The sequence below is a fragment of the Phaenicophaeus curvirostris genome, chromosome 13 (genome assembly GCF_032191515.1).
Source record: "Phaenicophaeus curvirostris isolate KB17595 chromosome 13, BPBGC_Pcur_1.0, whole genome shotgun sequence".
NCBI lineage: Eukaryota > Metazoa > Chordata > Aves > Cuculiformes > Cuculidae > Phaenicophaeus > Phaenicophaeus curvirostris.
The window spans coordinates 4,556,418-4,581,095 of NC_091404.1; the positions used below are offsets into that span (position 1 = coordinate 4,556,418).

A 24,678-nucleotide genomic window follows, 5' to 3' on the forward strand; every position below is an offset into this window, starting at 1 on the left:
GTGTATATATGCTGCTTAGGGACATAGTTTAGTGATGGACTTGGCAGTGTTAGGTTAAACCTGGACTTCATGATTGTAAGAGTCTTTTCCAACCTAAACAATTCTATAATTCTACCACTAACATTATTATCTTGCTGATGCTGTGTAATGACATCAATTATTTCACTGGTAACCGTGTAAATTACCCCGAGATACTCATCGGCATGGGCAGTGGTGTCTTGCCTACCTGTGTGGCACAGGGGACACTCCTGCTTCTTATTTCAGCAGTAGCTCAGGAATGCCTGTGTCATTCATTAGAGTGACGAATGTAGCCTGTCAGCTCCTGAATGGGTTGGAAATGCCATGACTCATAGAACTTGCAAGGTAGTTGAGATTTTTTTTTCCTCCTCTTTTAATTACACTTTTACGCTTGACTTGCCCAGATAAGTTGTGTTTTGTGCACCAGGCTTACAGGAAGCAAGACCAAATTAGCAAGGGACAGGAGGAACAGCAGAGAAGCTGCTCCCTCCTGTTTATATTAAAACTAAGCCACATCAAAATGTTACCAATTAAAAATAAACCAAATGACTTTGCTCTCTCTGTAGGTGACCTGTCTCCACGATTTCTTTGGGGATGATGATGTGTTTATCGCCTGTGGTCCAGAAAAATTCCGCTATGCACAGGATGACTTTTCTCTGGATGAAAGCGGTAACATCAAACACACACTGCTCGCCAGTCTGTGTTTTTATTTGATTTCTATTCAGTTCCTTGTATCAGATAATAATGCTTCATGGTTTTGTTCTGCTTTTTTAAGACCTAGTACATGGAATTTAACATCCTTCTGTGATACTTGTACAGTCAGCAGATATTATACTTGGGCAAATACTAGGATGGCCAGAATAGATGGACTCCTCCCACACCACTTGACATTTACTGCAGTGTATATCCTTTCAGTTTTATCCAGTTGCAGTCAAATAGATACATTTTTCTTGAGAACCAAACAGTAGAACTCTTGTTCTTATGTACACATGTGAATATTAAAAAAATGAGAACAAGCAAAATTAAAAGAAAACTCACTCCCTCCACTGCTTTCATCTGCTGATTCAAAAAGTGAGGCAATAATTCCCTTTTTAGGAGAGGACTGGGACAGCACTGTTGTTTGTCCCTGTTACAACTGCGAGCACATATCTGTAATAACGTGAATCTCCATGATCAATTAAGCCATGAAATCTTTGATTTCACGGAACATACAGAGCTTACCTGGCAACTGTGTACAACAACAGCGCAGGCTGTCTGATGGTGCCAGTGAGTGCAGCAAGAGGACATTAATGTAATTTCAACCATTCAAACTAGAAGAAAACGTCAGGCTCACTCCCCAAAGCTCTAGGTATCCTGTATAAGGAACAGAAGCCCCATTCTGTCTTAAATGCTACTAACTGGCCTGGCATTGAAGACCAAAGAGGATTGTTGCTGTATACCAGGAAGTCAAGCAGCCTCTAATCTTCAAACACTGTGATTTTATGACTCCTTTGCAAGTCTGATTTTATTTGATGCTGGTATTTCTGACCTGTGTACTCCAGATGAACCCATTTGGTGGTCTTGGGTAATCCAAAGAAAGTTTCCAAGGTTCAGCTGAAACTTTGCAGGCAGAGAATAAAGCCTGTGTCAAGCTGGGGAAGCGATCTGTAACCTGAGCTTCATATTTTTTTTAACACTTTGCAGTTGAGTCAGCTCCATGGGGAGTTCCACGCTGTAAAATAGTTTGGATGCAATCCTAGCAGAACAACTTGATGGAAAGCCCAGCTCTCTGCTTACACTCCTAGTTACTACTGATTTTTCCAGCTTGGATTTCTCTAAAAAAAGCCAAGTCAAGCCTACTATTGGGAGCTGCACTGAGTAAGTGCTGCTCTCAGTGGTGTTTTCAGAGGAGTAGAGGTGACCTGCACCACTCAAGAAACAGATGAGGAGCTATTAGCTAGCAGCGTTTTCCCATTATTCACCCGCCATCCCTTCTTGTTATGAGTCAGATGCTGCAAAGAGAACTGTGAGTCCTGAGGTCTTGCAGATGAATGTCACTTATTAAAATCTCCTCTGTCATGGGATACTTTTCCTTGCCTGTTTGAATGACGTGCACTTGGATTGCCAGCTGTTATGTTCACTCTGGCAGGACATTGGGAAACAAAAATGAGAAATAGCATAGGAGAGGATTATATCATCTTTTTCCTCCTGACTGCCCACCGCAGCTTCCGTCCTATAATCCCTGTTGCTGAGAACCTTCCAGACAATGTTGCTCTGTCACATTTGTACCCAGCTAGTTTCAGCATCCACCCATAGAAATGTCACCCCCCTGTCATGTTCAGAGTCCTGTTTACACTAACTTCAGCATGGGCAGGTTTCCACCTTTAGAACCTTGTTTCAAGGTGTGCGAATGTTTAGTGACTGCCGTTGGTCTACTGACACTTGCTGATGGCTGAGCTGGAGGCATTGCTCAGTCAGCCTTTCTGTGCTGGAAAATGCAAAGCTGAGTTTCTTTTCAAGGAATTGTTCCCCTGGGAAGTAAAAAGGTCTTGAAAAGACACAACATAAAGTTTTTTCACCATTCAGGTTTTTTGTTTTGTTTTTTTTTTGAGGGAGTGGAGGTTGTAGTAATTCAGGTGATTAAACATTGGTGTCTGACAACCTTTGAGACCTGCTTGGTTTCTGAGATATCCACTCTGCATCAGGGAGGCTGAACTCCAGCATATCTCACATAGCATTTGGTGCCTATGGCTGGGCAAACAACTCATGCTCTAAAATGGAAATGCTGCAGTGTTTTTGTTAAATAGCTATATGTAAGAGCCTTGACAAATATTACTTCTGCATTGACTGAAGATGATTTTCCCCCATGCTTAACTGGTTAACACCGGGAGCATTTACTTGCACTCTTTCCCTACTGGCTATTTCATAGTGTCTTATCAAACACTATTCTTTAGTATTGAGGAGGGATAGTCTTTCTACCCTCTCCCCCCCAAACCATTACTGTTCTTCATATATAAAAAACTGCGGCTCTATCAGTGCTGAAGCCCTACTAGCTTTTCTTTGGCATCATCTGTGAGGAATCATAGAATGGTTTAGGTTGGAAGGGCCCGTAAAGATCATCTGGTCCACCCCCGTGGCATGGGCAGAAACACCTTCCCCTGGATCAGGTTGCTCAAACCGTCATCCAACCTGGCCTTGAACACACCTGGAAGGCTGCTCTTAGGTCACCCTGGAGCCTTCTCTTCTCCAGGCTGAACAACCCCAAGTCTCTCAGCCTGTCCTTGTATGGAAGGTGCTTCAGTGCTCAGATCATCTTCATGGCCTCCTCTGGACTCACTCTAACAGATCCATGTCATTCCTGTGCTAAGTGTTCCAGCACTGAATGTACTTGAATGGGGTCTTAGAAGAGCAGAGTAGAGGGGCAGAATCCCCTCCCTTGGCCTGCTGGTCCCACTGCTTTGGATGCAGCCAGGATATGGTTGACTTTCTGGGCTGCAAGCACACGTTGCCAGCTCATGTTGAGCTTCTCATTCACCAGCACCCCCAAGTCCTTCTCTTCAGGGCTGCTCTCAGTTTTCCACATTGTGCTTGGGGTTGCCCTGACCCAGGTGCAGGACCATAATGAATTTCATGAGGTTCACCCAACCCCATCTCTTGAGCCTGTCAGGATCCCTCTGGATGGCATCCCTTCCCTGCAGTGTGTTGACCCCTTCAAAAAAAAACCACAACTTTTCCTATCTCTGACTTACAGTTTTCAAAATCCATTTAGCTAGAGAAAAAATAAACTTATTGTAGGTTTAATTATTGCCATGCACTATCCCTGGAGCACAGGGCATCCTCTCTTTGCACTCCTGTATGGCATGACCTAAAATCAAACTCTCTCGCAAACCATCTGGAAGGAGACTGACTCTTGACTGTCTGAGAATGAGGAAAGCCTGGGGAAAAATTTAAGGCAATTACATTTTTATAGATATACTCATATATAAATAAATAACACATGCATTTAGGTCAGACAACTTGTTCTCGGTTGACCAATTATTTATCCACTATGCGCTGCCTTAGTTGATTCCCATTACAGAATCCAGTCACAAGTTTCTTCAGTACAGCCCATGCAAGCCAAGCTGAACTTTTCCATAAAACATTGTCTGTATGTGGAACATCTATTTCACATCTGTAAAAAAGACATGGTTTTTGCATCTTGTTGAGGACAATCTGTTGTAGGAGATGAGGCAAGACCAGTTAGCGTTTGGCAAAAAAGGAAATCTCCTTTTTATTGTCTTCCTCTTCAATGGGTTAAGTTAATAACTTGAGGAGTGGAAAGTGCTTTTTGTATTAGCTCTCAGTGTAAATAAACGCTGGTTTTGAAGATCTGGCATGCCTGAATTCTGGGGATGCACAGAGGTTTGTTAGCATTTCAGTTCCCTTCTGCAGGAGACTGTAGATCATGTTTACATTTTCCACTGTTCCTGGCCTATTTATTTTTTAAGAAAACACAGTTGGGGTTCTCATCTGCTCATGTATTTAAGTACATAAATCTACTAGACTTGTTTATATAAACCTTTCTCAAAGAGATGAGTGGTCAGGGCAGAGGATATAGTTTGTAAAACCATTTTGTCTTATTTGCTTTCTGCATCTGAAAAGTTGCAGCTTGTTGAAACCACAGAAGAGATTGATTCAGGCTGGGTGAAAGCCTGCTGGGACAGATGTCCCATCTGCCACTTAGAGACCTTTACGTCATGCTATGTGCTGCTTGCTGGCTTTCTGCACCTGCATAAATTGCATACATCATTCCTGCTACTAGGTCTTCCTGGAAGGGTTGCAGCAAACTAACTGTTTCTTCGGCTTTATTCTTCTCTCATTCAGTGTTGACCATTTTTTTTTGTGCTCACTAGTTGGTGAGAACCATAGCAAGGGAAAGGGTAGAAAATATTTGGTAGGACGCAGGTACAGAGATGGGTCCTGTTAGGGAGTCAGCCTGATCTTGATGAGAGATCCTCTCTAAGAGGAGCAAAGCTGCTTTTCTTTTCACCCTCCACCTAAAAACTCTCCTTTCTGCTATGGAGAAAATGTGGAGGTATCAGCTTTTCCCTTGCCATTGATGTTTTCAACAGCTCTTTGGAAACAAATCAATAAGCTGCCCATGGGCATTTCATACCTGATGTCTGTCGGCAGCGATCTAGGTAGAATCATAGAATCATAGAATCACCAGATTGGAAGAGACAGGGATGTAACCACAGCTGCTCTCTCTTTCCTTAGAGTGCCGGGTGATGAAAGGGAGCCCTGCAGCTGCCACAGGCAGTAAGTCATCTCCCACCCCGCAGAAGAGCTCAGCAAAGAGTCCAGCCCCCATGCGTCGGAGCAAGTCTCCAGCCGATTCAGGTAACCATCAAGATGGTGAGTGATTGTTTTCTGGTGTCTGAATATTAAGTGTGCTTAAGGGAAAAAAGACATATTGTGTGTCTTTGGATGGGCTGTCTTTGGGTGCTTGCATGTGAAACTTTGGCAGTTTTTAAGAAAAAGTAGCTGGTGCAAGGGTAAAAGGGCACTTAATAAATATTGGACAGGAATTCTCTGGGTGGTTAAGTACAGTTGTGGCTTTAGGTCATACCAGCCACAGTCTCACAGCCTCTTGCCCTGTACAAAATTTTAAGAGATGTTTGCATTTCACAGGCAGGAAATCAAGGCCCACAGCATTCTTTTATGTTTCTTATAGAATCATAGAACGGTTGGGCTGGAAGGGATGTTAAAAATCACCCAGTTCCACCCGCCCTGTCGTGGGCAGGGACACTTCCCACTGGATCAGGTGCCCAAGCCCCATCCAGCCTGGCCTTGAACACCTCCAGGGATGGGGCAGCCACAGCTTCCCCGGGCAACCTGGGCCAGGGCCTCTCCACGCTCATCATGAAGAATTTCTTCCTAATGTCTAGTCTAAATCTCCCCACCCCCCACCCCCTCAAATATAAAGCCACTCCCTCTCATCCTATCACTACACATCTTTGTAAAAAAGTCCCTCCCCCAGCTTTCCTGTAGCCCCCTTCAGGTACTGGAAGGCCACTAACCTTCTGTACAATACAAATGTTAATTATTATACAGGTCAGAAGTGTCCCCTTGTAATCATTATGTAAAGAAGACCAGTGACTTAGGAACTGGAGAACTGGTGGTGGGTTTATTGATGTGATACTGAGACATTTACCCAGCAAAACAAGAGAAGGGAAATGGCAATGCTCATTTGCTGCAGCAGCTTGCACCGTTTGAAATGCCTCCCTCCCTCTTTGGTAGCAAGGAGATTGGCGGTGTGGCACACCTCGAGAGCTGCAGGGCGTAGCAACTAAAGGCTGGGCTGCATAGCACGCTTCGAGTAGCTGTTAGCTTTTAGAACCATGATGGGTGGATCTCTAGGTGTGTCATCTGCTTGTTTTTTTCCAAAAGAGAGCCAGACATGACCATTCACTAAAATCACCAAATCAGCACTTCAGGATTCCAGGACGGCTTCATAGCTTCAATTTGTGTGACCCACAGTATTAACACAGGTGATAGAGAAGATAAATTGCTTTTCAGCTTCACAGTAACAGGTTGCATACTGCATGTGAACACTGCTGTGTGGTACAGTTGACCATCAGTAGATATTGGATTACTGGATATAAAATTCTCCTGGAAGTATTCAGAAGGATTTTCCCCAGGAAACAGTTAATTTGTTAAGGATCTCTTCATGTTCCTCAGCTGCTTAAAGAGACAATATGGCATATGCCAAGACTCTGTGGTTTCAAAGAAGTTATTTCTCTCTAAAGTGACTCTGCATTCATAGAGTTTTCCTTCGAGATTCCAGTAGCTGTTCTTAAACTCAAGATTGCTATAGTCTGAAAAGCTTTTGCAGTCTTACGTGCATGGTCAAGTTGTGTAGGTACACTGAAGGCATGATGGAAAACATGCTGTCAGTTTTAAAAAAGCCCAAACAACTCCCATTTGATGATCTGGGTGTCAGCTCATGCACGAGTTGTGAAACAACCCTTAAACCTTCTCCATAGGCATCAGGTGCTAATTGCCATGAGAACCAGACTTCATTGCATGGACATTTAGCCTAATGTGAAATGGCAACTATTGTTTTCCTGATTTTAACTGACTGAATGCCTCACAGGAGCAAAATACTGACTCATCTGATGAAGTTTAATGAACTCAGTTAGCAGAGCCCTTCAGAAGGAGATTAAAATAACCAGAAATGCTAAACAATAGCCATCTCCTGAAGTTAAGGTCAGTAATGAAGGACAGCCAGGGTTGTTTAATCCATCTAGACAAGGGGGTTTCATAGTTTCCTGTGATTTCAGTACAGAAAAAAATGGCAGCCTACCCTGCATAATGAGAATAAAAAATGACTGAACTCTCTCTGACTGAACTCTGTCAGCACTGGAAAGGTAGTCAGACAGTTGTTTCCTCAGGACAGAGAGAGAAAAAGAGAATACCATCTTGTGTTCTCGTCCCTTGAATTTGTAATAAGGACAGTGGGTCTGTGCATTACTTAAAAGTCAATATTTTCATAAACAATCAATGGGCTTAGCTGGATTTTGAAGTTATCACATTGAAAAGGCAAGTAGTGTTGAATGAAGCCTGATTAATAAAAGATGATCTGGTCCACTTTCTTTTTTTCAGCTTTCTCACCTATTTCATTTTGTGAAAGGATTTAAAAGCAGATTTATTTTCGAGTTTTTTTGCTATGTGTTTGATCTCCTATCCATTTGTAAACTGTGCCTTTGCTGTCTTTCACTCTGCTATGGTTCTCATACCAGAACTTGGAGTTTCCTCAATCCTATGTTATTAGTTTCTGTTCTTTTCAGTTCTTTAGCATGTAGGTTTCTGTATATTTTTTTCCACGCATCTCTAAGGCCATCGTGACATATCTGGGCACTGACGTAAATGTAGATTCTGAAGTAAATCTCCATGCTGCTTGAATGAAAGAACTCTGAACCCTCCTCATTACAAGCACACTGCAGTTATAGGAAAGGGTGTTATTTTCTTCCATTTTTCATCCTAATTATTCCATTTCCCTGTTAAAGCATATGGGAAAACATGACATTATTTATGACCAGAAAAAGATGAGAGTGCAGTGGATTTACATGTGGACAGTGGTCTGCATGCTTTGCCCACAGAGGCAGCTAAGGCTTAAAGCAGATTGTACATTCACAAATGTGCCTCAATCCTTGGCAAGAGCTCCAATGTTGCCAGCAGACAGTGCACAACAGCAATAAGTCACTGTTATAGCGCAGTGAGAACAGAAAAAAACTGCTCAGCAGAGCTTGCTAGTCGTAATTCTGAGGATGTGATGTTGACAGCATTCAAACATTGCATCCACTTTCCCTTCCACTCACTGTAGAAACACTTCTGATCTTTATGTGTCAACATAAATAAAACACTTCTCATTCAAAGCCATGGAAATTCTTTGTGCCCCAGCAGCAGCAATCCTCCACACAGGCTGGGGTATTCAGGGACTTGAGTGTTATTCCAGGTTCCTCCACTGACTCACGCTGTGGCTTGGAGTTCATCATTTAAGCTGTTCATGCCTTCTCTCCCAAAGGATCATCCAAGACAGTGATAACCAATCTGTATGCAGAGGTCTGTAATCTACCCATGGATTCAAGTACAGGAAAGAGCTTTGAGGCTCTTTATTTGTGGCTTTTTGTGAATTCTGATAGCGTTTGGAGAGTAAAGCTGAAACCAAAGCTATTATCTCACAGGTTGCCTGAGACAAAAGACATCTCCAGCAGCAGAGTGGCTGCAGCGTGTGCTCCAGACCTTCCGACAGAGGCGAGACACACTCAGCATGGCCACTGTCTAAACTCCAGTGGATCAGATACTTCTCCAGCAACCTGCACACTCTCTAATGTGTTTAGTCCTGCTGCAGTAAACTGTCAGGTTAGGCAGGTGAATGCATACAACTATATGGCCTGACTCAGTGTTAGCCATCATCATAGATTCCCATCTGAGCTGATTTGTCAGCCTGGAAGCTTTCCATGCAGGAATCTGCCTTCTTTACCATGTGACCTCCATTCATCTTCGATATCCTTTGCTCCTTCTGGTTTTGGTTATGGATTTAATGATCTGATTCTCAGTGAGAAACACAGATTCGGGTATAACTAGCTTTCTGGGAGAGCCAGAGAGAGAGTGCGCTGCTGAATGGAGTCCAGTTTCCCTGGGGGGCACCCAAAGCTTTGTTCCTTACTGCGGTCTCTGGGGCCATTTCTGAGTCAGAATGACAGCAGAATACAGAATGAAATATAAGTAGCAAGTCTGTTAATGTAGCAGTGAAAAGGAAGCAGCCTCTAAGATGTTTAATTGCTCCTGTCCCCAGCTGGAAGTGAACTGTAACCTATTCTTTGACTATCTTGTTATAGCAGTCCTAGTAATGGGGCACCTAAGTAAGCGGTCAGCTCCCATTCCAAAATAACAAGGATTAACACTGAGCAACAAAGAACACATAGACAAAATATTTTGTTAAAGACATTAGGACAAAAGGCTGTGCACAGAAATGCAACTGCACAGAGACTGCCAGCTCGCAGCTGCAGCGATTCGAGTTCACTGGTTGAATTGCTACCTTTCACCAGAGGTAATCTGTCTCCTGCCTAGATGTGTCACGGCCTCGCTGTGAAAAGCTCAATTCCCTCTAGGCAGCCAGAGCCCTTTGGCTCCAAGGATATTCAAAAGATGAGGTAACTAATCCACAGAGCACTGTTTTCTTGGCACAGTACTTTTATCTCTTTATTTACCGTGCACCCATTGAAATGAATGAAAAATGAGTGAATGAAAATTAAATGAATGAATGAAGAACCATCTTGCTATAAGCAGGTGGCAACAGACCACAGTCTTTATATTCCCAAGGGAAATTCTTCCTTCTCCCATTTGCCCCCAACCTTCTCAGCAATGCCAGTGCATTTCTGTTTTGATTCAGCTATTCCTTCAGACACTGTGCTGATCATTCCATCACGGGGCTGTTTTCACTTCTTCATTTAGTTTGATTGGAAGGTCCTGGCTGCTTTGCCTAAAAGGAGGTTGTGGAGAGGAGGGAGCTGGGCTCTTCTTCCAAGTGACAGGGGACAGGACGAGAGGGAATGGCCTCAAGCTCCACCAGGGGAGGTTTAGGCTAGACATTAGGAAAAATATTTTCATGGAAAGGGTCATTGGGCACTATGGAACAGGCTGCCCAGGGAGGGGGTTGAGTCACCTTCCCTGGAGGGGTTTAAGGGACAGGTGGATGAGGTGCTGAGGGACATGGTTTAGTGTTTCATAGGAATGGTTGGACTCAATGATCCGGAGGGTCTTTTCCAACCTGGTGATTCTATGATTCCCATCTCATTGGTGCTGGAGCTGTGGTGCATTCTTTCATCTATATATTCCACCTAACTGCCCCCACATGTTCCTTCCAGCAAGGAAATTTGTATTTGTTAGCAAAATACAGCAGGATTTTGCTTCTCCCTCTACAAGAATGTATCCAATTGCCTTTCTCTTCTCTGTCTCCTGGATGTTAGCTATAGCAGAGCTAAACTAGAGCCTTATAAATTGGATGTGAGTTGAGACTGGAAGGGATTATCTGGCCTTAGTTGAGCTTGGATTGTTGTGTTTTAACACGGACTGAACACAGAAAGACATAGGCAAACTAGAGAAAATCCAGAAGACATTTCTTAGGTTTCAGAAACTGCTTTGGGAGGAAAGGTTGAAGGAAATGGACTGATTCAGCTTAGGAAAAAAAAAAAGGAGATTGAAAAGGGACAATTTAACAGTCTTCAAATGCATTTGAAATATTAAAAAGAGGATAAGGATCAATTTTCCTGTATGCCTGTCAGGGACAGGACATTGGTTTAATCTTTAATAAAGAATATATAGATCAGATATTAAGAACGCTTTTCAGTTACAAACATCTTAATCACTGAAGCAGGTCTCCTAGGGAGCCTGCGAGTCCTGTCAGACTCAGTGCTTTTAAAAATAAGATCTCTGCTGGAGGTGACCCAAATATATCTGATCCCAATTTAGAGCACAGAACTGGAGTTACAAAGCTTCTATGGTTATTTCTAGCCTCTATTTTTCTTTCTATGAGGTTAGCTTTGTTCAATTAGATAGCTTAGATCAAGAAAATGCAGACTAAACTGCACCTGCAGTATAGCATCCAATTCCTTCTAACATTACAGAGGAAAACTGGGTGTAAGGAGAGAAGTCTCTATGCTGCTGCTACGTCCCGTGAGATTTAAATGGGGTAAAGTCAGCATGAAGTTTAGCAAAATTTCTTTAGCAGACCACTCCAATAAGAAGTCAAACCAAACAAAAGACAGAGCTAAATCCCAGGGGAAAAATACAGGGGAAAATATAATGATGTAATTTGCCATTGCTTCTTTGTTATAAAAATACGACTTTATGTTACAGTTACTCACATAACAAACCAAAGTTCAGTTGTATAAATACATGTGCTGTGATAGGAGAGTTTATGATTTTCAAAACCAGTGTGAACTTAGTGTTCTGCAGTACAGAGCCACAGGTACCTGCGATGAAACTGGAAGATTGGTTTGGCTCCAAGAGCCTATGAATAGGGCTGCGAGGCTGCTGTAGGACTTCAGTCTTCTAATAGAAGGATTTGGATAGAGGGACAAAAGCATATCCACAAGGCAGCAGCAATTAGCAAAACAGATACAGAACGTCAGTCTGTCCTGACTGCAGATCTGGCTCCCCAGGGTCATTACATATGGATGTGTTAAAAAGGCAGCAGATGTCTTTTGGATTGCACACGAGATAGAGCAGCTTGTTATCCCACTCGCGCTTACTTGTGTTCTGCTAGCTGACAATCCACGGTGCGCATCCAGCTGAGAGATCACCCTCACAAAACGTGACGAGAAAAAGGTGCCAACACTGCCGAGCCGAGCGCTTGGAAGTTAGGAGGTGCCCGAGCAAAGCATGCGTGTGCAATCTGAATTCTTTCACTCCTGAATAGACACCGCAACAGAGTCATCATTTTCCTGGAGGGCAGGATGGCTTGTGTTCAGTAAATGAGCTGCTACATTTCTACATTTGCTTTATGCTGTCCTTGTTCTGCTTGTTGCCTCTCTTTATTTTCTTGGTGACATTTCAAACCCTGACCTGGAGACAAAACTATCTATGTATTTCATGGTTCTTTCTCTCACTCTTGTGATGTACAAGCATGGGCTCCTCAAACCAGGAACTCATCTGCAGAACCCTGGAAATACCAATGGAGCAAGGAGTATTAACCTTTTTTTTACAAATTGACAGAAAAAGAGATATATTCGCACGTTTTGAGCACTCACCGCGATTCTTGGGCCATGCTTTTTCCAGTTCTGCTCATTGATAGAAATATGAATTCATTCAAAAGACGGACCTCACTAACCTCATTTTTAGGTCTCGTTGTTTATCTTTGCTGGAAATTCAGATCCAGAGTCCCAGTCATCCAAGGAAACCCAAGCAACACTCAAGGAACAATTACACATGAGAAGTCTGGCTGAAATACTTCAGGGAGAAGCAGGCAGAGAATTCCGTTTACCTGGATCTCTCACAGCCATCTCAAACATGACATGACACTATATTCTCCATCCTCCCTGTCATTTGCTGAGCAATCCTGATTTATTTCCCAAGTACAAACTATCTTTTGCACTGAAGGAGGTAAGGATCCTATGAAACAAGGCAGTGCACACGTTCGTGCAATTAAGGGATGTGTCATTTGCACAAAGAGGCTTCAAGGTAAATTGAGGCTTTAAACTGGAGAGGGGAAGTTTTATACCAGACATTAGGAAGAAATTGTTGACTATGAGGGTGGTGAGGTGCTGGCACAGGTTGCCCAGAGAAGTTGTGGATACCCCATCCCTGGAGGTGTTCAAAGCCAGGTTGGATGGGGCCTTGAGCCTGGTCTGGTGGGAGGTGTCCCTGCCCATGGCTGAGGGCTTGGAACTGGATGGTCTTAAAGGTCCCTTCCAACCTAAATCATTCTATGAAATACAGAATCACAGATTCACAGAATATAAGAATATAAGAATCACTTAATATACAAACAATAACATGGTAGGAGAACCCAAATAAATTCAAATGAAAGCTGGTCATAAAGAATGGTTTCCTATAGTTGAGCTTATGTGAAATCTTCAGCTACTGCAAGATTTTAGTGGAGCAGCAGCATTACACGCCACCTGGGATCTGCTCTTTGCCTCTTGTCATTTTCTTGCACTTGAGTTCAAAAGAAATGCATGCAAGTTTGATTATTAACACTATTCTTCATTAGCAGACGTAGAGAAAATTAAACTGGGCTTCTTAATTGTTGCTCCTGCTGCAAAATTCTTTGTGAGTATTTGTAATGATATACAACCGTCTCATTGGATTTCTGATTTGGATGTCACATCTGCTTTTCCGTTGGTGCTCATAAAATATTAACATCCCTGCTGTAGCACTTAAAAGTCTCATTGTATTAGGGAATTTCTGTCCTTCCCTGCAGCAATTACATCTATTTGCTGCACATCGACTGTTTACTGCTCTTCAAGCCTTACTGTTTGTGGAGCAAAAATTTGAGTTCTTTGTAGAGTTGTTAAGTGACATCTTTCATCTTAGATAGGATTACTGTCTGCCTCAGGATCAGTTACAGCAGAAAATAAATAAAGAAGTGTTTTAGACATTAGAGTGGATTCTAACTCATACAGATTATATTAGTGCTATTGGGGACCACTTTTTCTTCAACAGAAAAACCAAAGTCACTTGGTTACAAAAATCTCACAAACAAACATAAAAGAGATCCAGGTTCTTTTTTTTTCTGAATTTATTTCATTATATGGCATATAGTTTGTGAACAATACTTTTTTTCCCCACCAGTCTCGAGGGCAGCTCACTTTGTAGAACTGGAGCAAAGTGAGAAGTTGCATGTCACAGTGCAGGAACCGGTGTGCAGCCGTTCCTGCGTTTCCACAACCATTTTTTCCCCCGCCAATAAAGAATGGTCTGAGTAGAAAGGGGAGGTGAAAGGTCACTCTGTTCCCCTATTATCTATAAGTCATTATTTCTAGCGTTATTTTAAGAAATATCTATTTCCTCAGTGAGGTGCATTTGTAATGGGGGAAAAAAGCTACCTATAATGAGTTGCCTCCTTTTCCCAATCATGCTTTCTGCATAGAAATGATGGATATGAAGACAGAAGGCCCACATGAGCTGCTTTAACATGCAGGCATCTCTTGCTTTGTGCTGTGGCTTAGAGCACGTGTTTCTTGACATTCACGTAAATTCACGTGCATGACCTCTGCATTTGGGCTGGTGAACTGCGCACCTTAGCTGCCCCTCTCTTTCTTAGAAGATGACAGAGAAGAGGAACGAGGCATTGAAGCAAGAGTTATGCTGGTTTTGCTGTTAAAAATACAACACACCCCCATTCTTCTTACTGCACGATACTTTAGATACTTCTTATGCCTTCTCCATAGAATACTTGCTTAATTTCAAGTAACGTATTTCCATATTCAGTTATTGCAATTGAAAGCGTATGTCCCATATGCTGAAATCATCCATCCTGTACAGTTAGAGTAATGGTATGGAGTAATGGAGAGATACTGGGCACTTAAAGAGCAGGATAACAAACCTGGATCATTGTGTGCTTGTCTTTCTCTCTCTGTGTGAAACGCCAACACAATTAGAAATGTTTTCCTGAAGGAGGCTAGGGATTTGTCCAGGTATCTGGAGGGCTGGCAACACTATTGCCATTTAAGGAAATGACAATCAAAATATTCAGGGTTTAATTTTGTGGCTTATGCTGAATATGTTAACATCTGGAGTAGGTTTTGGAAATGTCACTTTCTGTAGACTTGATTGGGGTATGCAGTGTAACGTTGATAAGGCCTCCAGCTTGGTGCTGCTGGGATTGCAAAAGGAAAAAGCCAGAAAAGATAATACACTTGGACACAGCCAGTGTAAGTGTGAATTTCCGTCCCTCAAGTAATGCTGCTTGTGTTGATGGAGCAATGTGCTTACAGCCCCTGGTAACATGAGCGTGTGTATCCCTGGAGTTCATACACAACCTAGGAGTGACCAAGGTCACTGTGCGGGTATGCGTGTATGTCCTTACAAAATACACATTGTGACACCTGGCAGTTATCTGACATTATCACCTGACATTAGCTTACTTCAAAGAACATCAGGGGTAGAAAACAAAATAATTTATCCTCATTCCTCCTAATACCAGATGGGGCTACAAGAAAGCTGGGGAGGGACTGTTTACAAAGGTTTGTGGTGATAGGACAAGGGGCAATGGGTATAAACTGGAGAGGGGCAGGTTTAGACTGGACATAAGGAAGAATTTCTTGGCTATGATGGTGGGGAGGCCCTGGCCCAGGTTGCCCAGGGAAGCTGTGGCTGCCCCATCCCTGGAGGTGTGCAAGGCCAGGTTGGATGGGCCTTGGGCACCTGATCCAGTGGGAGGTGTCCCTGCCCATGGCAGGGGGTGGCACTGGATGGGTTTTAAGGTCCCTTCCAACCCAAACTCTTCTGTGATTCTATGATTCCATTTTGTTTCCTTCATTTTTTTCTGCATAATATGCTATCTAATTTGATTCACGGTTAGTCCAATAAATGCGTACTAGCTTGCCCTGACACAGACCTGGGGCCCTTCACTTTAAAAGCTGGGTCTGTGAAGGCCTCAATGAACAACCCTTCCAAAAGCCGTTTGGTTTAAATTAATCATGTTTTTTAATGGAGAGTAACAATGTTTTCTTCAAAGCAACATGAACAAATGAAACAACCCAAAAGGCCAGATTTTGATCTTGCAAGAGGATCATTGCTTGATGGGATTCTCCTGTTCCTCCCCTGATGGACCATGCTCATAGCAGAGGAACAGCAGGGCCAGCTCTGGCCTCTTCCTGGAGAGGTGAACAGGGATATGCCACCCTGTGCTTACACCAGGGCTTCAGAAGGGCTCTTTTGGTCATTTAATCACAGCCACAACTAATGACATCCAGGGCGTTCCAGGCAGCTGCTTGTCTAATTTGTAATGTGTATATTTAACATCTAATATTTCTTGTGTAGGATCCAGGGTATCTGCAGCCTCTTGTTTCCACACAACACTGTTAAATGCCACGTAGTTTCAATTGTTTTAAACTGTTCGAGAATGCAGAAATTGTCTTTCTGTTTTTCTGGGGATGTATATCTTGGATCAATTTGGTCAATATTTATAGTGTAAAATATTGCTCCTTCGATATATTTTGTATTTCAGCGCATTTTGCGGTCTGTTATCCTGAACAGCTGAAAGCCTTAAGTTGAGTGAATAGCCTCGCTGTTTGCTTGTTTTTTTGCTCCTGCCTAACATGAATAAACTATGTTGTTTCTGTGTTAAATGTTTGGATACCTTCCATCTCCCCAATGGAGAAAGAAGATCTTCCTCTTGCTTGTCTGACTGCTAGCTTCTGTCTTCTTTTCTGACAGCAAATGGGACCTCAAGCAGTCAGCTGTCTACACCCAAATCAAAGCAGTCCCCGATCTCCACACCTACCAGCCCAGGGAGCCTCCGTAAGCACAAGGTATTACGTTTCTTATACCTTACTACATCTGTTTCTTCCTTAGTCTACTTAAATTCATACAACATTTAAGTCCTGGCCATATTCTCTGGAAGCACAGTTCCTTCTGTTGAAACAGTGGAGAACTTGACCTGCTGAAAGGGTTGTCACTTTGGGCCCTAGCAAGATGATGAACAACACATCATTGGCTTGTTTCTTTCATCGGAGTTATTAATGTGTGCTGGAGATCATCCACATGGGTCAGAAGAGATAACTTAACCCTGAGCTTGTTTCACTGTTTGAAACAGTTCACAAGTTATTGATGGATGTGTTCTTTCTATAAATCCTCTGCTCTTGAAAAGCTGGAAGTGTTGGCAAATCTGGTACATTAAGCAGCAGAAGAAATGCAAATGTTACTGGAGCTCTAAGACATGACTGTAATGGTGCTTCTTGAGAATTTTTTTCTTAATTATTTAAGGTCACACTGTGTTTTACAGGAAATAAGTGACTTTTTTTTTTTTTACAGCTGATGTAGTAATTGTGTTCTGGTACAGTAGCTGTTTTCCCAGGTAACAAACAGGGTGTCTTAACAGGTAGCGTGGAATCGTAGCAGAGGTTCTGGCTCATAGATAATTCATGCATTGATTTATTTAAAAGGTATAGCAACAGCCACAGCTTTTTATGTTCCTATTATTCAGTGCCATTCTCCTGAGCCCAGATTGTCATTTCCATGGGCTTTCTTATTTCTGGAATAGCCACAGTGTTGCTCCTAACAGTATTTTCTTCATGCATAAATTGGAACTTGGACACATGTTGGTGTGAGAGGAGGCCCATGGGATTTCTCTTTAGTAACCAGAGCGTACCTCTCAGCCTGAGTATAACTTTGGAATCATTGACTTGAAATTCTGGAACAGTAATTAAAAACCTCTAATAGTGGTGAGGTTTTGCAGTCAGCCAGCCACATCCACTGTAGCCTGGATTTCATGGGTTGAACCCATTTTGTTTTGGGATTATGTATTTTCTGAATGTGAGGAGAGGTAGCAGCAGCTGGACTCCAGTTATGATGCTGGAACACAGTACAGAGAAGTCAAGGGGAAGAATCCCCAAAAGTCCAACAGGCTTTGTATTATGTAAGATTTTAGATCACAGACATTTGGACATGGGGTTGGATGGTACTGGGGGAGCCTGGGATGGACTTTTGGCTTCTCAAAAGTCAGATCTGTAAAATATTCCCAACACGTGGAGAGGCTGTAGTTACACAACTTCATTTGTCTTTATTTAACAAAAGCATAGCTGGATCCAAAGGAAATCTATGTTTTCCTCAGGATTTCACTCTGATCTCAGCTGCTCAATCTACATCTGATGAAATGCACCAATTTTAACACAATGGGTCCAGATTTATTATTAATTTATGACTGAGAACAGGACCTGGCCCATAGTCTGAATTCAACGATTGCTTGTGTGTATTTCACCAAAAGTAATGCTGTAAACTGCACGCTTTATGTCAGCCATCAAGGACCTAAAGTGCTTCCCAGACACTATCTCATTTACAACTTTGGAGATGAGGATTTGCTTCCTGGTCAAGACAAGTAAAACTCACCTTCTTTAATGTTTTATGTATGCTTTCAGCTGGCTGATTTATGACCTTTCCAGTGAAGCCCCTAGAACATTTCTAATAGATGGTGACTGCTGAGGGCAAAGCCAATCCATCTGTGAGCTTCTCCACTACCTTCAGCCAATCAGCAGACATGAACGTAGCATTTTAGGTTAGCAGAATATTCATGCATCATTGTCTCTCTCCCAGGAGCAATTTCCTGCTTATGATGAAATCGCTTTACTTTTTTTCCGCTAAAGCTGAAATGATAAATGCTTAGGTTGAGTTCACCACAAAGTCCTATTCTACCTCTTCTTATATCCTACAGAATTTCCTTTCTGTGCATTTGGGTTTTATTTTGTATTGCTCACAATTATTACCTGTGTCTGGGTTAGAGTTCAAAAAGGTCCAAGGCGAGTGTTAGTCCTTGAGCTGGTTTGTGTATCTAGTTCTGTGCAGAACTTTAAGGAAGCAGAATAAGACAGTTACTGCAGAGATGAACCCTGGAAAAGCTTTGCATTCAGCATGTGATCAAAGTAATAAACTTGGGATTATTTTTTTAGCCCTTCTAATCATAGAATGTGCATTTTTCCTAGACATTTGTCCTAAGTGTAGCTGTCAAATCAAGGTAAGACCATTGTGGACTTAGGTTCTGTTTAAGGACCTGTTTAAGGAAAGGTCATCCTCTTTCATGCATGTGTGGATACATTGACCCAGAAGCAATAAAAAAGTATTTCTCAAACTTATAACTGAACAGTTAACTGCTCATACCAAGATTCTCTCGCTCCACTGTGCAAGTAACCTGCCTTGATTTTAGCCTTGAACTACCCAGAAAACTTTAGTAACCCTGGTCAGCCCTTCCAGTAACCAGCAAATGACACTTCCACCTTGTCCCTATGAACTGCACAGAACTGGACCATTCAGCTCCTTCCTTATGCATGATCAAAGGTGGAAACTGAGTGTGTGAGTTAACATTTCCTTCTTTCTTCCTACAGGACTTGTATCTGCCTCTGTCTTTGGATGATTCTGACTCCCTTGGAGATTCCATGTAAAGCGACACGAAGCTAAATGTCCATATTGCAAGCTACGTTTAAGATACAGTAGAGTACTTCTGCCAAAATACGCAGATAGGTGACTGGTGCTTTCAAATCAGACAAAGGACACACAGTTATATGTCATTTTTTTTCTGTGATTTATCCTCTGTGTCACAAATTAACACCTACCAGTCTATAGAGATAGAGGGATACCATTCTTCTAAGCTACAGGGATGCAAAATGGACATTGTGAGCAATTTGGGGCCAATGTGCCAATAATCCTGTGCATTTCCCATTTTCTTCTATTATTTCTTGTTCTGCTGCAACTCTGTAATTTTCCAAGTGATAGTACAGTACAGTAGCTCCCCCAAAAGTGTGCAAAGGGATTGCTTGCTGACCAATTTGCAAGCTCAAGGAGAGCATGATATTCTCCACCTGTCCAAGCTGCCAAGTTTGCCAGCACGCCTGCTCCTCATTTGCAGCCCTGATTTTAGCACCTGCATGCTAAGTAGTATTGGTTTTATTGTTGGAGAGAGCAGGAACAGAAACACTTACTGGTTCATGCTTAATACACCAGCAGAAGCTTGGATGAGATTTAGAACGACTGCATAAGATGCTCAGTAAGGTTAGTACCAGAGTGATTCAAATATTTGGATTTTTTTTTTATTTTTTTAAATGATTAAGCAAAAAAAAAGTAAGTCAGCTGAGTTATCTGGAGTGGAACATCTTTCATGTATAATCCCAAGATACTGCTAGCTGGTAACAAATGTTTATATCTACCCTATGGTATCTCTCTATCTCTAACAGGAATGCCTTGTGAGCAGCCAACACTGAAAACACTGTGAAAATTTGTTTTCAGGTTTGACACACTATAGGTCACTTTTTATAGCAAAAAAAGTCAATACACTTTTATAAAGGAAAACCTTGTATCTGTGTTTCGGGAGTAAGGATTCAAGCTCCTTGTTTTTTATAAAAGCTGGTAATTTTCTTTTGTTTAAAAAACACATTCAGAAAAACTACAAAAAAACCAACAACTGCAGAACAGTAATAACAACAACTCAGTTTAGAAATCTTGTCATCACTGCCAAAACAGACACATGTCGGGGGGGAAAGGTCAGTTCAAAGTATTGAATGTTTTGATAGTTTTTGTAATGTTTAAGACTACGTATTTGGTTTTTTACACTTCAATATTCCTAACTACGGCCAGATTCTCTACTTGTATAACAAATGGAATTTTGTGGTGTTCAGAAAGCTGTATTTTAAGAAACTCTTCTTTCTGACGAGAACAAACAAGCTCTTTAGAGAATACTTTTGCTTTTATTAATCAGTAATGACTCCTACGGAATGCAAAGTTCATCTATTCACGCAGGGCTGGTGGTTTTTACTACGCTGAAGCTTTGTCATAGGCTGGCTGGCATTGCCTTCCTTTCTCATGGAATAAGCTTTCGATGAAATGGATTAGTGCAGAACTTTACCTAAATGAATTCCATGCAATCAAATCAATCTTTGTTGCTCTCTTTGCCTTTCTTTCAACATATACGCCTATTCCCTTGCAAACCCTTGTGATTAGAATGAATTCTAACGTTGTGATGTTTGATGCTCCATAAATGCTGGGCTGTTCCCAAAGCCACTCCGCATTTTGTTTGCTTGCATTGCTGGTACAAAACGATCCGTGCAGGCTGCATCCTTAGAGGTTCATGTGATGATACATGTAATGCAACTTAAAAATCTGAGAGAGGGCAGGATTGGGAATTATCAAGGGGTCAGTGTTATCGTGCACCAAATTTGCACCTGGTGGTCTTAGTGCATGATCATTTACACCCAGAGTTTTGCATGAGAAATAATTTGTTCTTACAGATAACTTGATTTAATTGAATAACTCTCTGACTACGTGACCGCTAAATGATCATTTCTCCTATTGTATATAGAATCCTGGTTTTAGTTCAAAGGCTAAGGGCTCATGTTGAAGGTTTATGGGGGGAAGGATGGCAGTGTGGACAAAGCATAGGTGCAGTAGTCAGGACACCTTCATTCAGCCCTTGGCATTGCTAAATTTAGTGTCGGAATGGGAGCAGGTCTCTTAGTAACCCTGTGCCTCAATCTGTCTATGTGTCCCTGCAGGGACAATACTGTTCTACCTCACTGGGGGTTGTGAGGCCAAATGCTAGTTAACATTTGTGAAGTGCTTTCAGATCCTCTAACAGGAGGTGCTGACGTATTCCAGGTGCAGATTTGGTTATGGGTGCTAATTTTTGGCTGTTTAATGCTGGGGGTGCTACTGCAGACACTGGTCATGAAAAAATACGACTTTTTAAGCCTAAGGGTGTCAAAGGCAATGGTTATGCTACCAATATTGTTCATCAGAGCTTTTGTCTTAGTAAAAGCTTTAGTGGAAATTTCAGAGTCCTTCCTCAAGCCTCTGCCTTTCCAGGGACCCTGACTAGTAGGGTGCAGCTATTGACAGTTAGAGGTGATGGACTTGGACTCCTTTCAAATGTGTTGTCACTTAAGTGACACAGGCCATTCCTGTCATAGTCAGGGTTAGCGTGTCCTGCCACCTTTCCTCTAAGTCTCTGATAAACCAAGAGATCAGCCATGAAATCACATCTAGGTTCCCTTATTATTCATTGCAGGAATCTCACCACAGATCCATCAGGAAAGCCTAAACCTTTGATATCTGTAAGCAGACTGAACTGCTAGAGCTGATGGCAGTAGGAACGGTGTCTGAGATGTGCTTTCATCCAGTATCTGTGAGTTCAGCTTGTATAAGATAAAGCAGGATCCCAAGGGGTGAATGAACCTTTGGATGGGTGGTTGTTGAGGCAGCTGTTGAGAAGCGTTTCCTTTCCTTCCTGCTGCAAGTGGTGTTTAGTTATTTGAAGATGCTCTTCCTGACGGAGTGTGCTTAAGAATCACTGAGGCCTTTTTCCTGAGCCGCACTTATTGATGTATCTAAAACTTGATCCTGCAAGTGCTCCCGTGGGAGCAGAGTTTGTTTTTACGAGGATCATCCTGGGGTCGGGCTGAGCCCAACAGTTCCTTCAGGGCATTAGGGGGACCTTGAAAAGGCTTAAAAGAAGGAAAAAAAATTGCTCAGTGGGAAAAATAGCCATTCAAACCGGTAGAAGCTACAAAGAAAACAGGGTATGAGGTCAAACTCCCAAGTTTTAAAAGGCAGTTTTCTAGGTGGAAATGCCTGGGAAGTAAGAGAAGTCAGTGAGCATTTCAGCTGTAACATGTAGTTGAGTCTGTAGTAATGCCAATATTGCATGAGTTCTTGTACAGAAATGCATGTGGAATGTTACCTACATTCAAAACTAGTTCTTTTGGGCTTTGTAAGATCTCTGATGTAGATTTGAATACAAAGAGAAACAATGCACAGGTATCGTACCTTAGTTATTTAAAAACAAGGAGAGCCTTGATTCAGGAAGGAACTTAAATAAAGACATGCTGAAATTTTAGCACATGCTTTACTCCTGTTGATTCTTCATGAGAGAGAAGCTTGAGTTTGGTCAGAGAGCTTTCCTGAATTGGAACGAATTAGTAATTACATTCAATATACTATTATAATCCCAGATCCTATGAGATCCTGGCACAGATGGCAGTAATTCCACCATATACTCAAGAGTTTACCTTTTATATGTTTTTCTACCTTTGCAGCACATAAAACTCCACAGGATATGAGGATTTGCCATATTAATTCTGCTATAAAACCCCTGTCTAATTTCCCTTATGAGGTTGCCTTTAGTGTTTCTAGAGACTAATTGAATCACTTAAAATATATTGCTTTAAAACAATACAGCATTTAAAAACAAATTAGAGACTCTTAAAGTAACAGGGCTTTGACTCTTTGAAATCTGCCTTTATTCAGTATCCAGTATAATTCACATATACAGCAAAATACCTGTTTCAGACACACAATCATTAGGAAGGAATTAGAGCGATCCTGTAAGCGTAGACTGATGTATTCAGCATTCATACATTCCAGTGATGGTCTTGACTGTAGATCAGGGCATTGCAGCAAAATCTTCAGCCTTAGGATTTTTTTCACTTGTAAAGCATTTATAATCCTGAAGTTTCTGGGTCAAAGCCTCATCTGGTATAAGGTTGGAGCTAGTTCAGTCCCACCAGCGTAACAGCAAGACTCTACACCTTGAAGTAAGTTTGAAAGGCTTTGGTAATGGGATTTTACCTCAGTTCACTCTGCAGTGGGAGATGGAAATAGCTTTTCCCTACCATTGTCTGTTTCCTGTATCTGCACGTTATTTACAATCTTCTCAGGAGCCAGAAACACTAATTGTGTTATCATAGACAACAGAAAAATAATTCTGCTTAGACAACTACATACTCTCATATTTAGCTAATCATAGAATAACCAGGTTGGAAGAGACCCACCGGATCATCAAGTCCAACCATAATGCCCATGTACGCATGCAAAAAATCACACATGCAGCCTAGCTGTGACTTCCCTCTCATTTGCCTAACAGTACTTTTGAATGGGAAATGGGAGGTAGGACCAAAAACTCTGGCAGACAGCAGAACAATATTACACTCAGGCATTTTTAATTGGAAATAATGGCATAAAAGTGTTAGTTTCTCCTTATCCACATGGGTACTGATAGCATTTTCAAGGATACCTTGTGTTTGCTTTTTCATGCCTTTGAGGCCAGTGCTGGTCTTCTTGCTGCTTCACAGAGTACTTTGTGGAATTGCTCTGTAACACCACACTGAGTCCCTACAGAGATGTTCCAGTGACAGCCATCCCTGGAAGCTGCATCCTCTCTGCAGGGGCACGGTGTGGATTTCACAGTATGAGACTGCTGTGTGGCAATGAGAGCACATGAGTGTATTTTCTCATTGACTTCAGTGGTACCCCACATCCATTCAGGCAATTGGAGAGTTGACGTTTACTATAGCCGAGGCAGTATCATTTTAGAGAAAGGGAGAAAAACTAGCCAAGTAGGTATAAAATTAGTCCAGAAAGTGTCTCCTCAAGCTAAGACAATCCAAAACCAGGGAAAGGCTATGTAGAGGTGTGTTTACCACACATGAGGTGCTGATCATGACCAAAACAGAACAAACCAGCTTTTTATCTAGTGGTGATTTAGACTACAAGTTATTTTTCCGTTTGCTGGTGGAAGCAGGATGGAACAGTATTTGAGACTGGTGAGGCTCTTTGTAGAAACAAGTGGAAGGCACAAGATGAAGGTCTTTTTCTGTCTATCTAGATAGAGTGAAGTAAGTCCATGCAACAGGATAAGTTCTTCATAAGGTACCTAGAAGAGATCCAGCTAAAACACCATCTTGGTGTAATGAGACCAAGAAGGTTAAGACTTTAATTGCTGCCCAACAAAATTACTGTCTTCAGAATCACTGATTTCTTCTGGCCAATGCCTCTGTGTGAATCTGTGCAGGCTTCACCATGGTATCGCAGAAATGTTAAAGATGAGTCTTGTGTCTCGCAGTGCAGTCACTGCTCACTGATTGTGGAGCAAGCCTGGCTGGGTTCTGCTGTATTGCTTATTGATTCTGTTTTTCAGATGTTTTTCACCTT

General features: G+C 42.0%; 1 protein-coding gene across 4 annotated transcripts in view; it reads left to right on the plus strand.

Annotated features, from left to right (window-relative positions):
- Nucleotides 1–21,511, plus strand: part of DCX (doublecortin) — a 119,569-nt gene extending 98,058 nt beyond the window's left edge. Inside the window, exons 5-8 of one of the 4 annotated variants that reach the window (XM_069867898.1) lie at nt 585–687; nt 5,254–5,391; nt 16,426–16,523; nt 19,086–21,511. In XM_069867898.1, coding sequence (XP_069723999.1) covers nt 585–687; nt 5,254–5,391; nt 16,426–16,523; nt 19,086–19,142 — 396 coding nt within the window. In that variant the 3' untranslated portion in view covers nt 19,143–21,511. The remainder of the gene's footprint in view (nt 1–584; nt 688–5,253; nt 5,392–16,425; nt 16,524–19,085) is intronic. The other 3 variants (XM_069867899.1, XM_069867900.1, XM_069867901.1) reach the window with 3 other exon arrangements.
- The last annotated feature ends 3,167 nt before the right edge of the window (nt 21,512–24,678 follow it).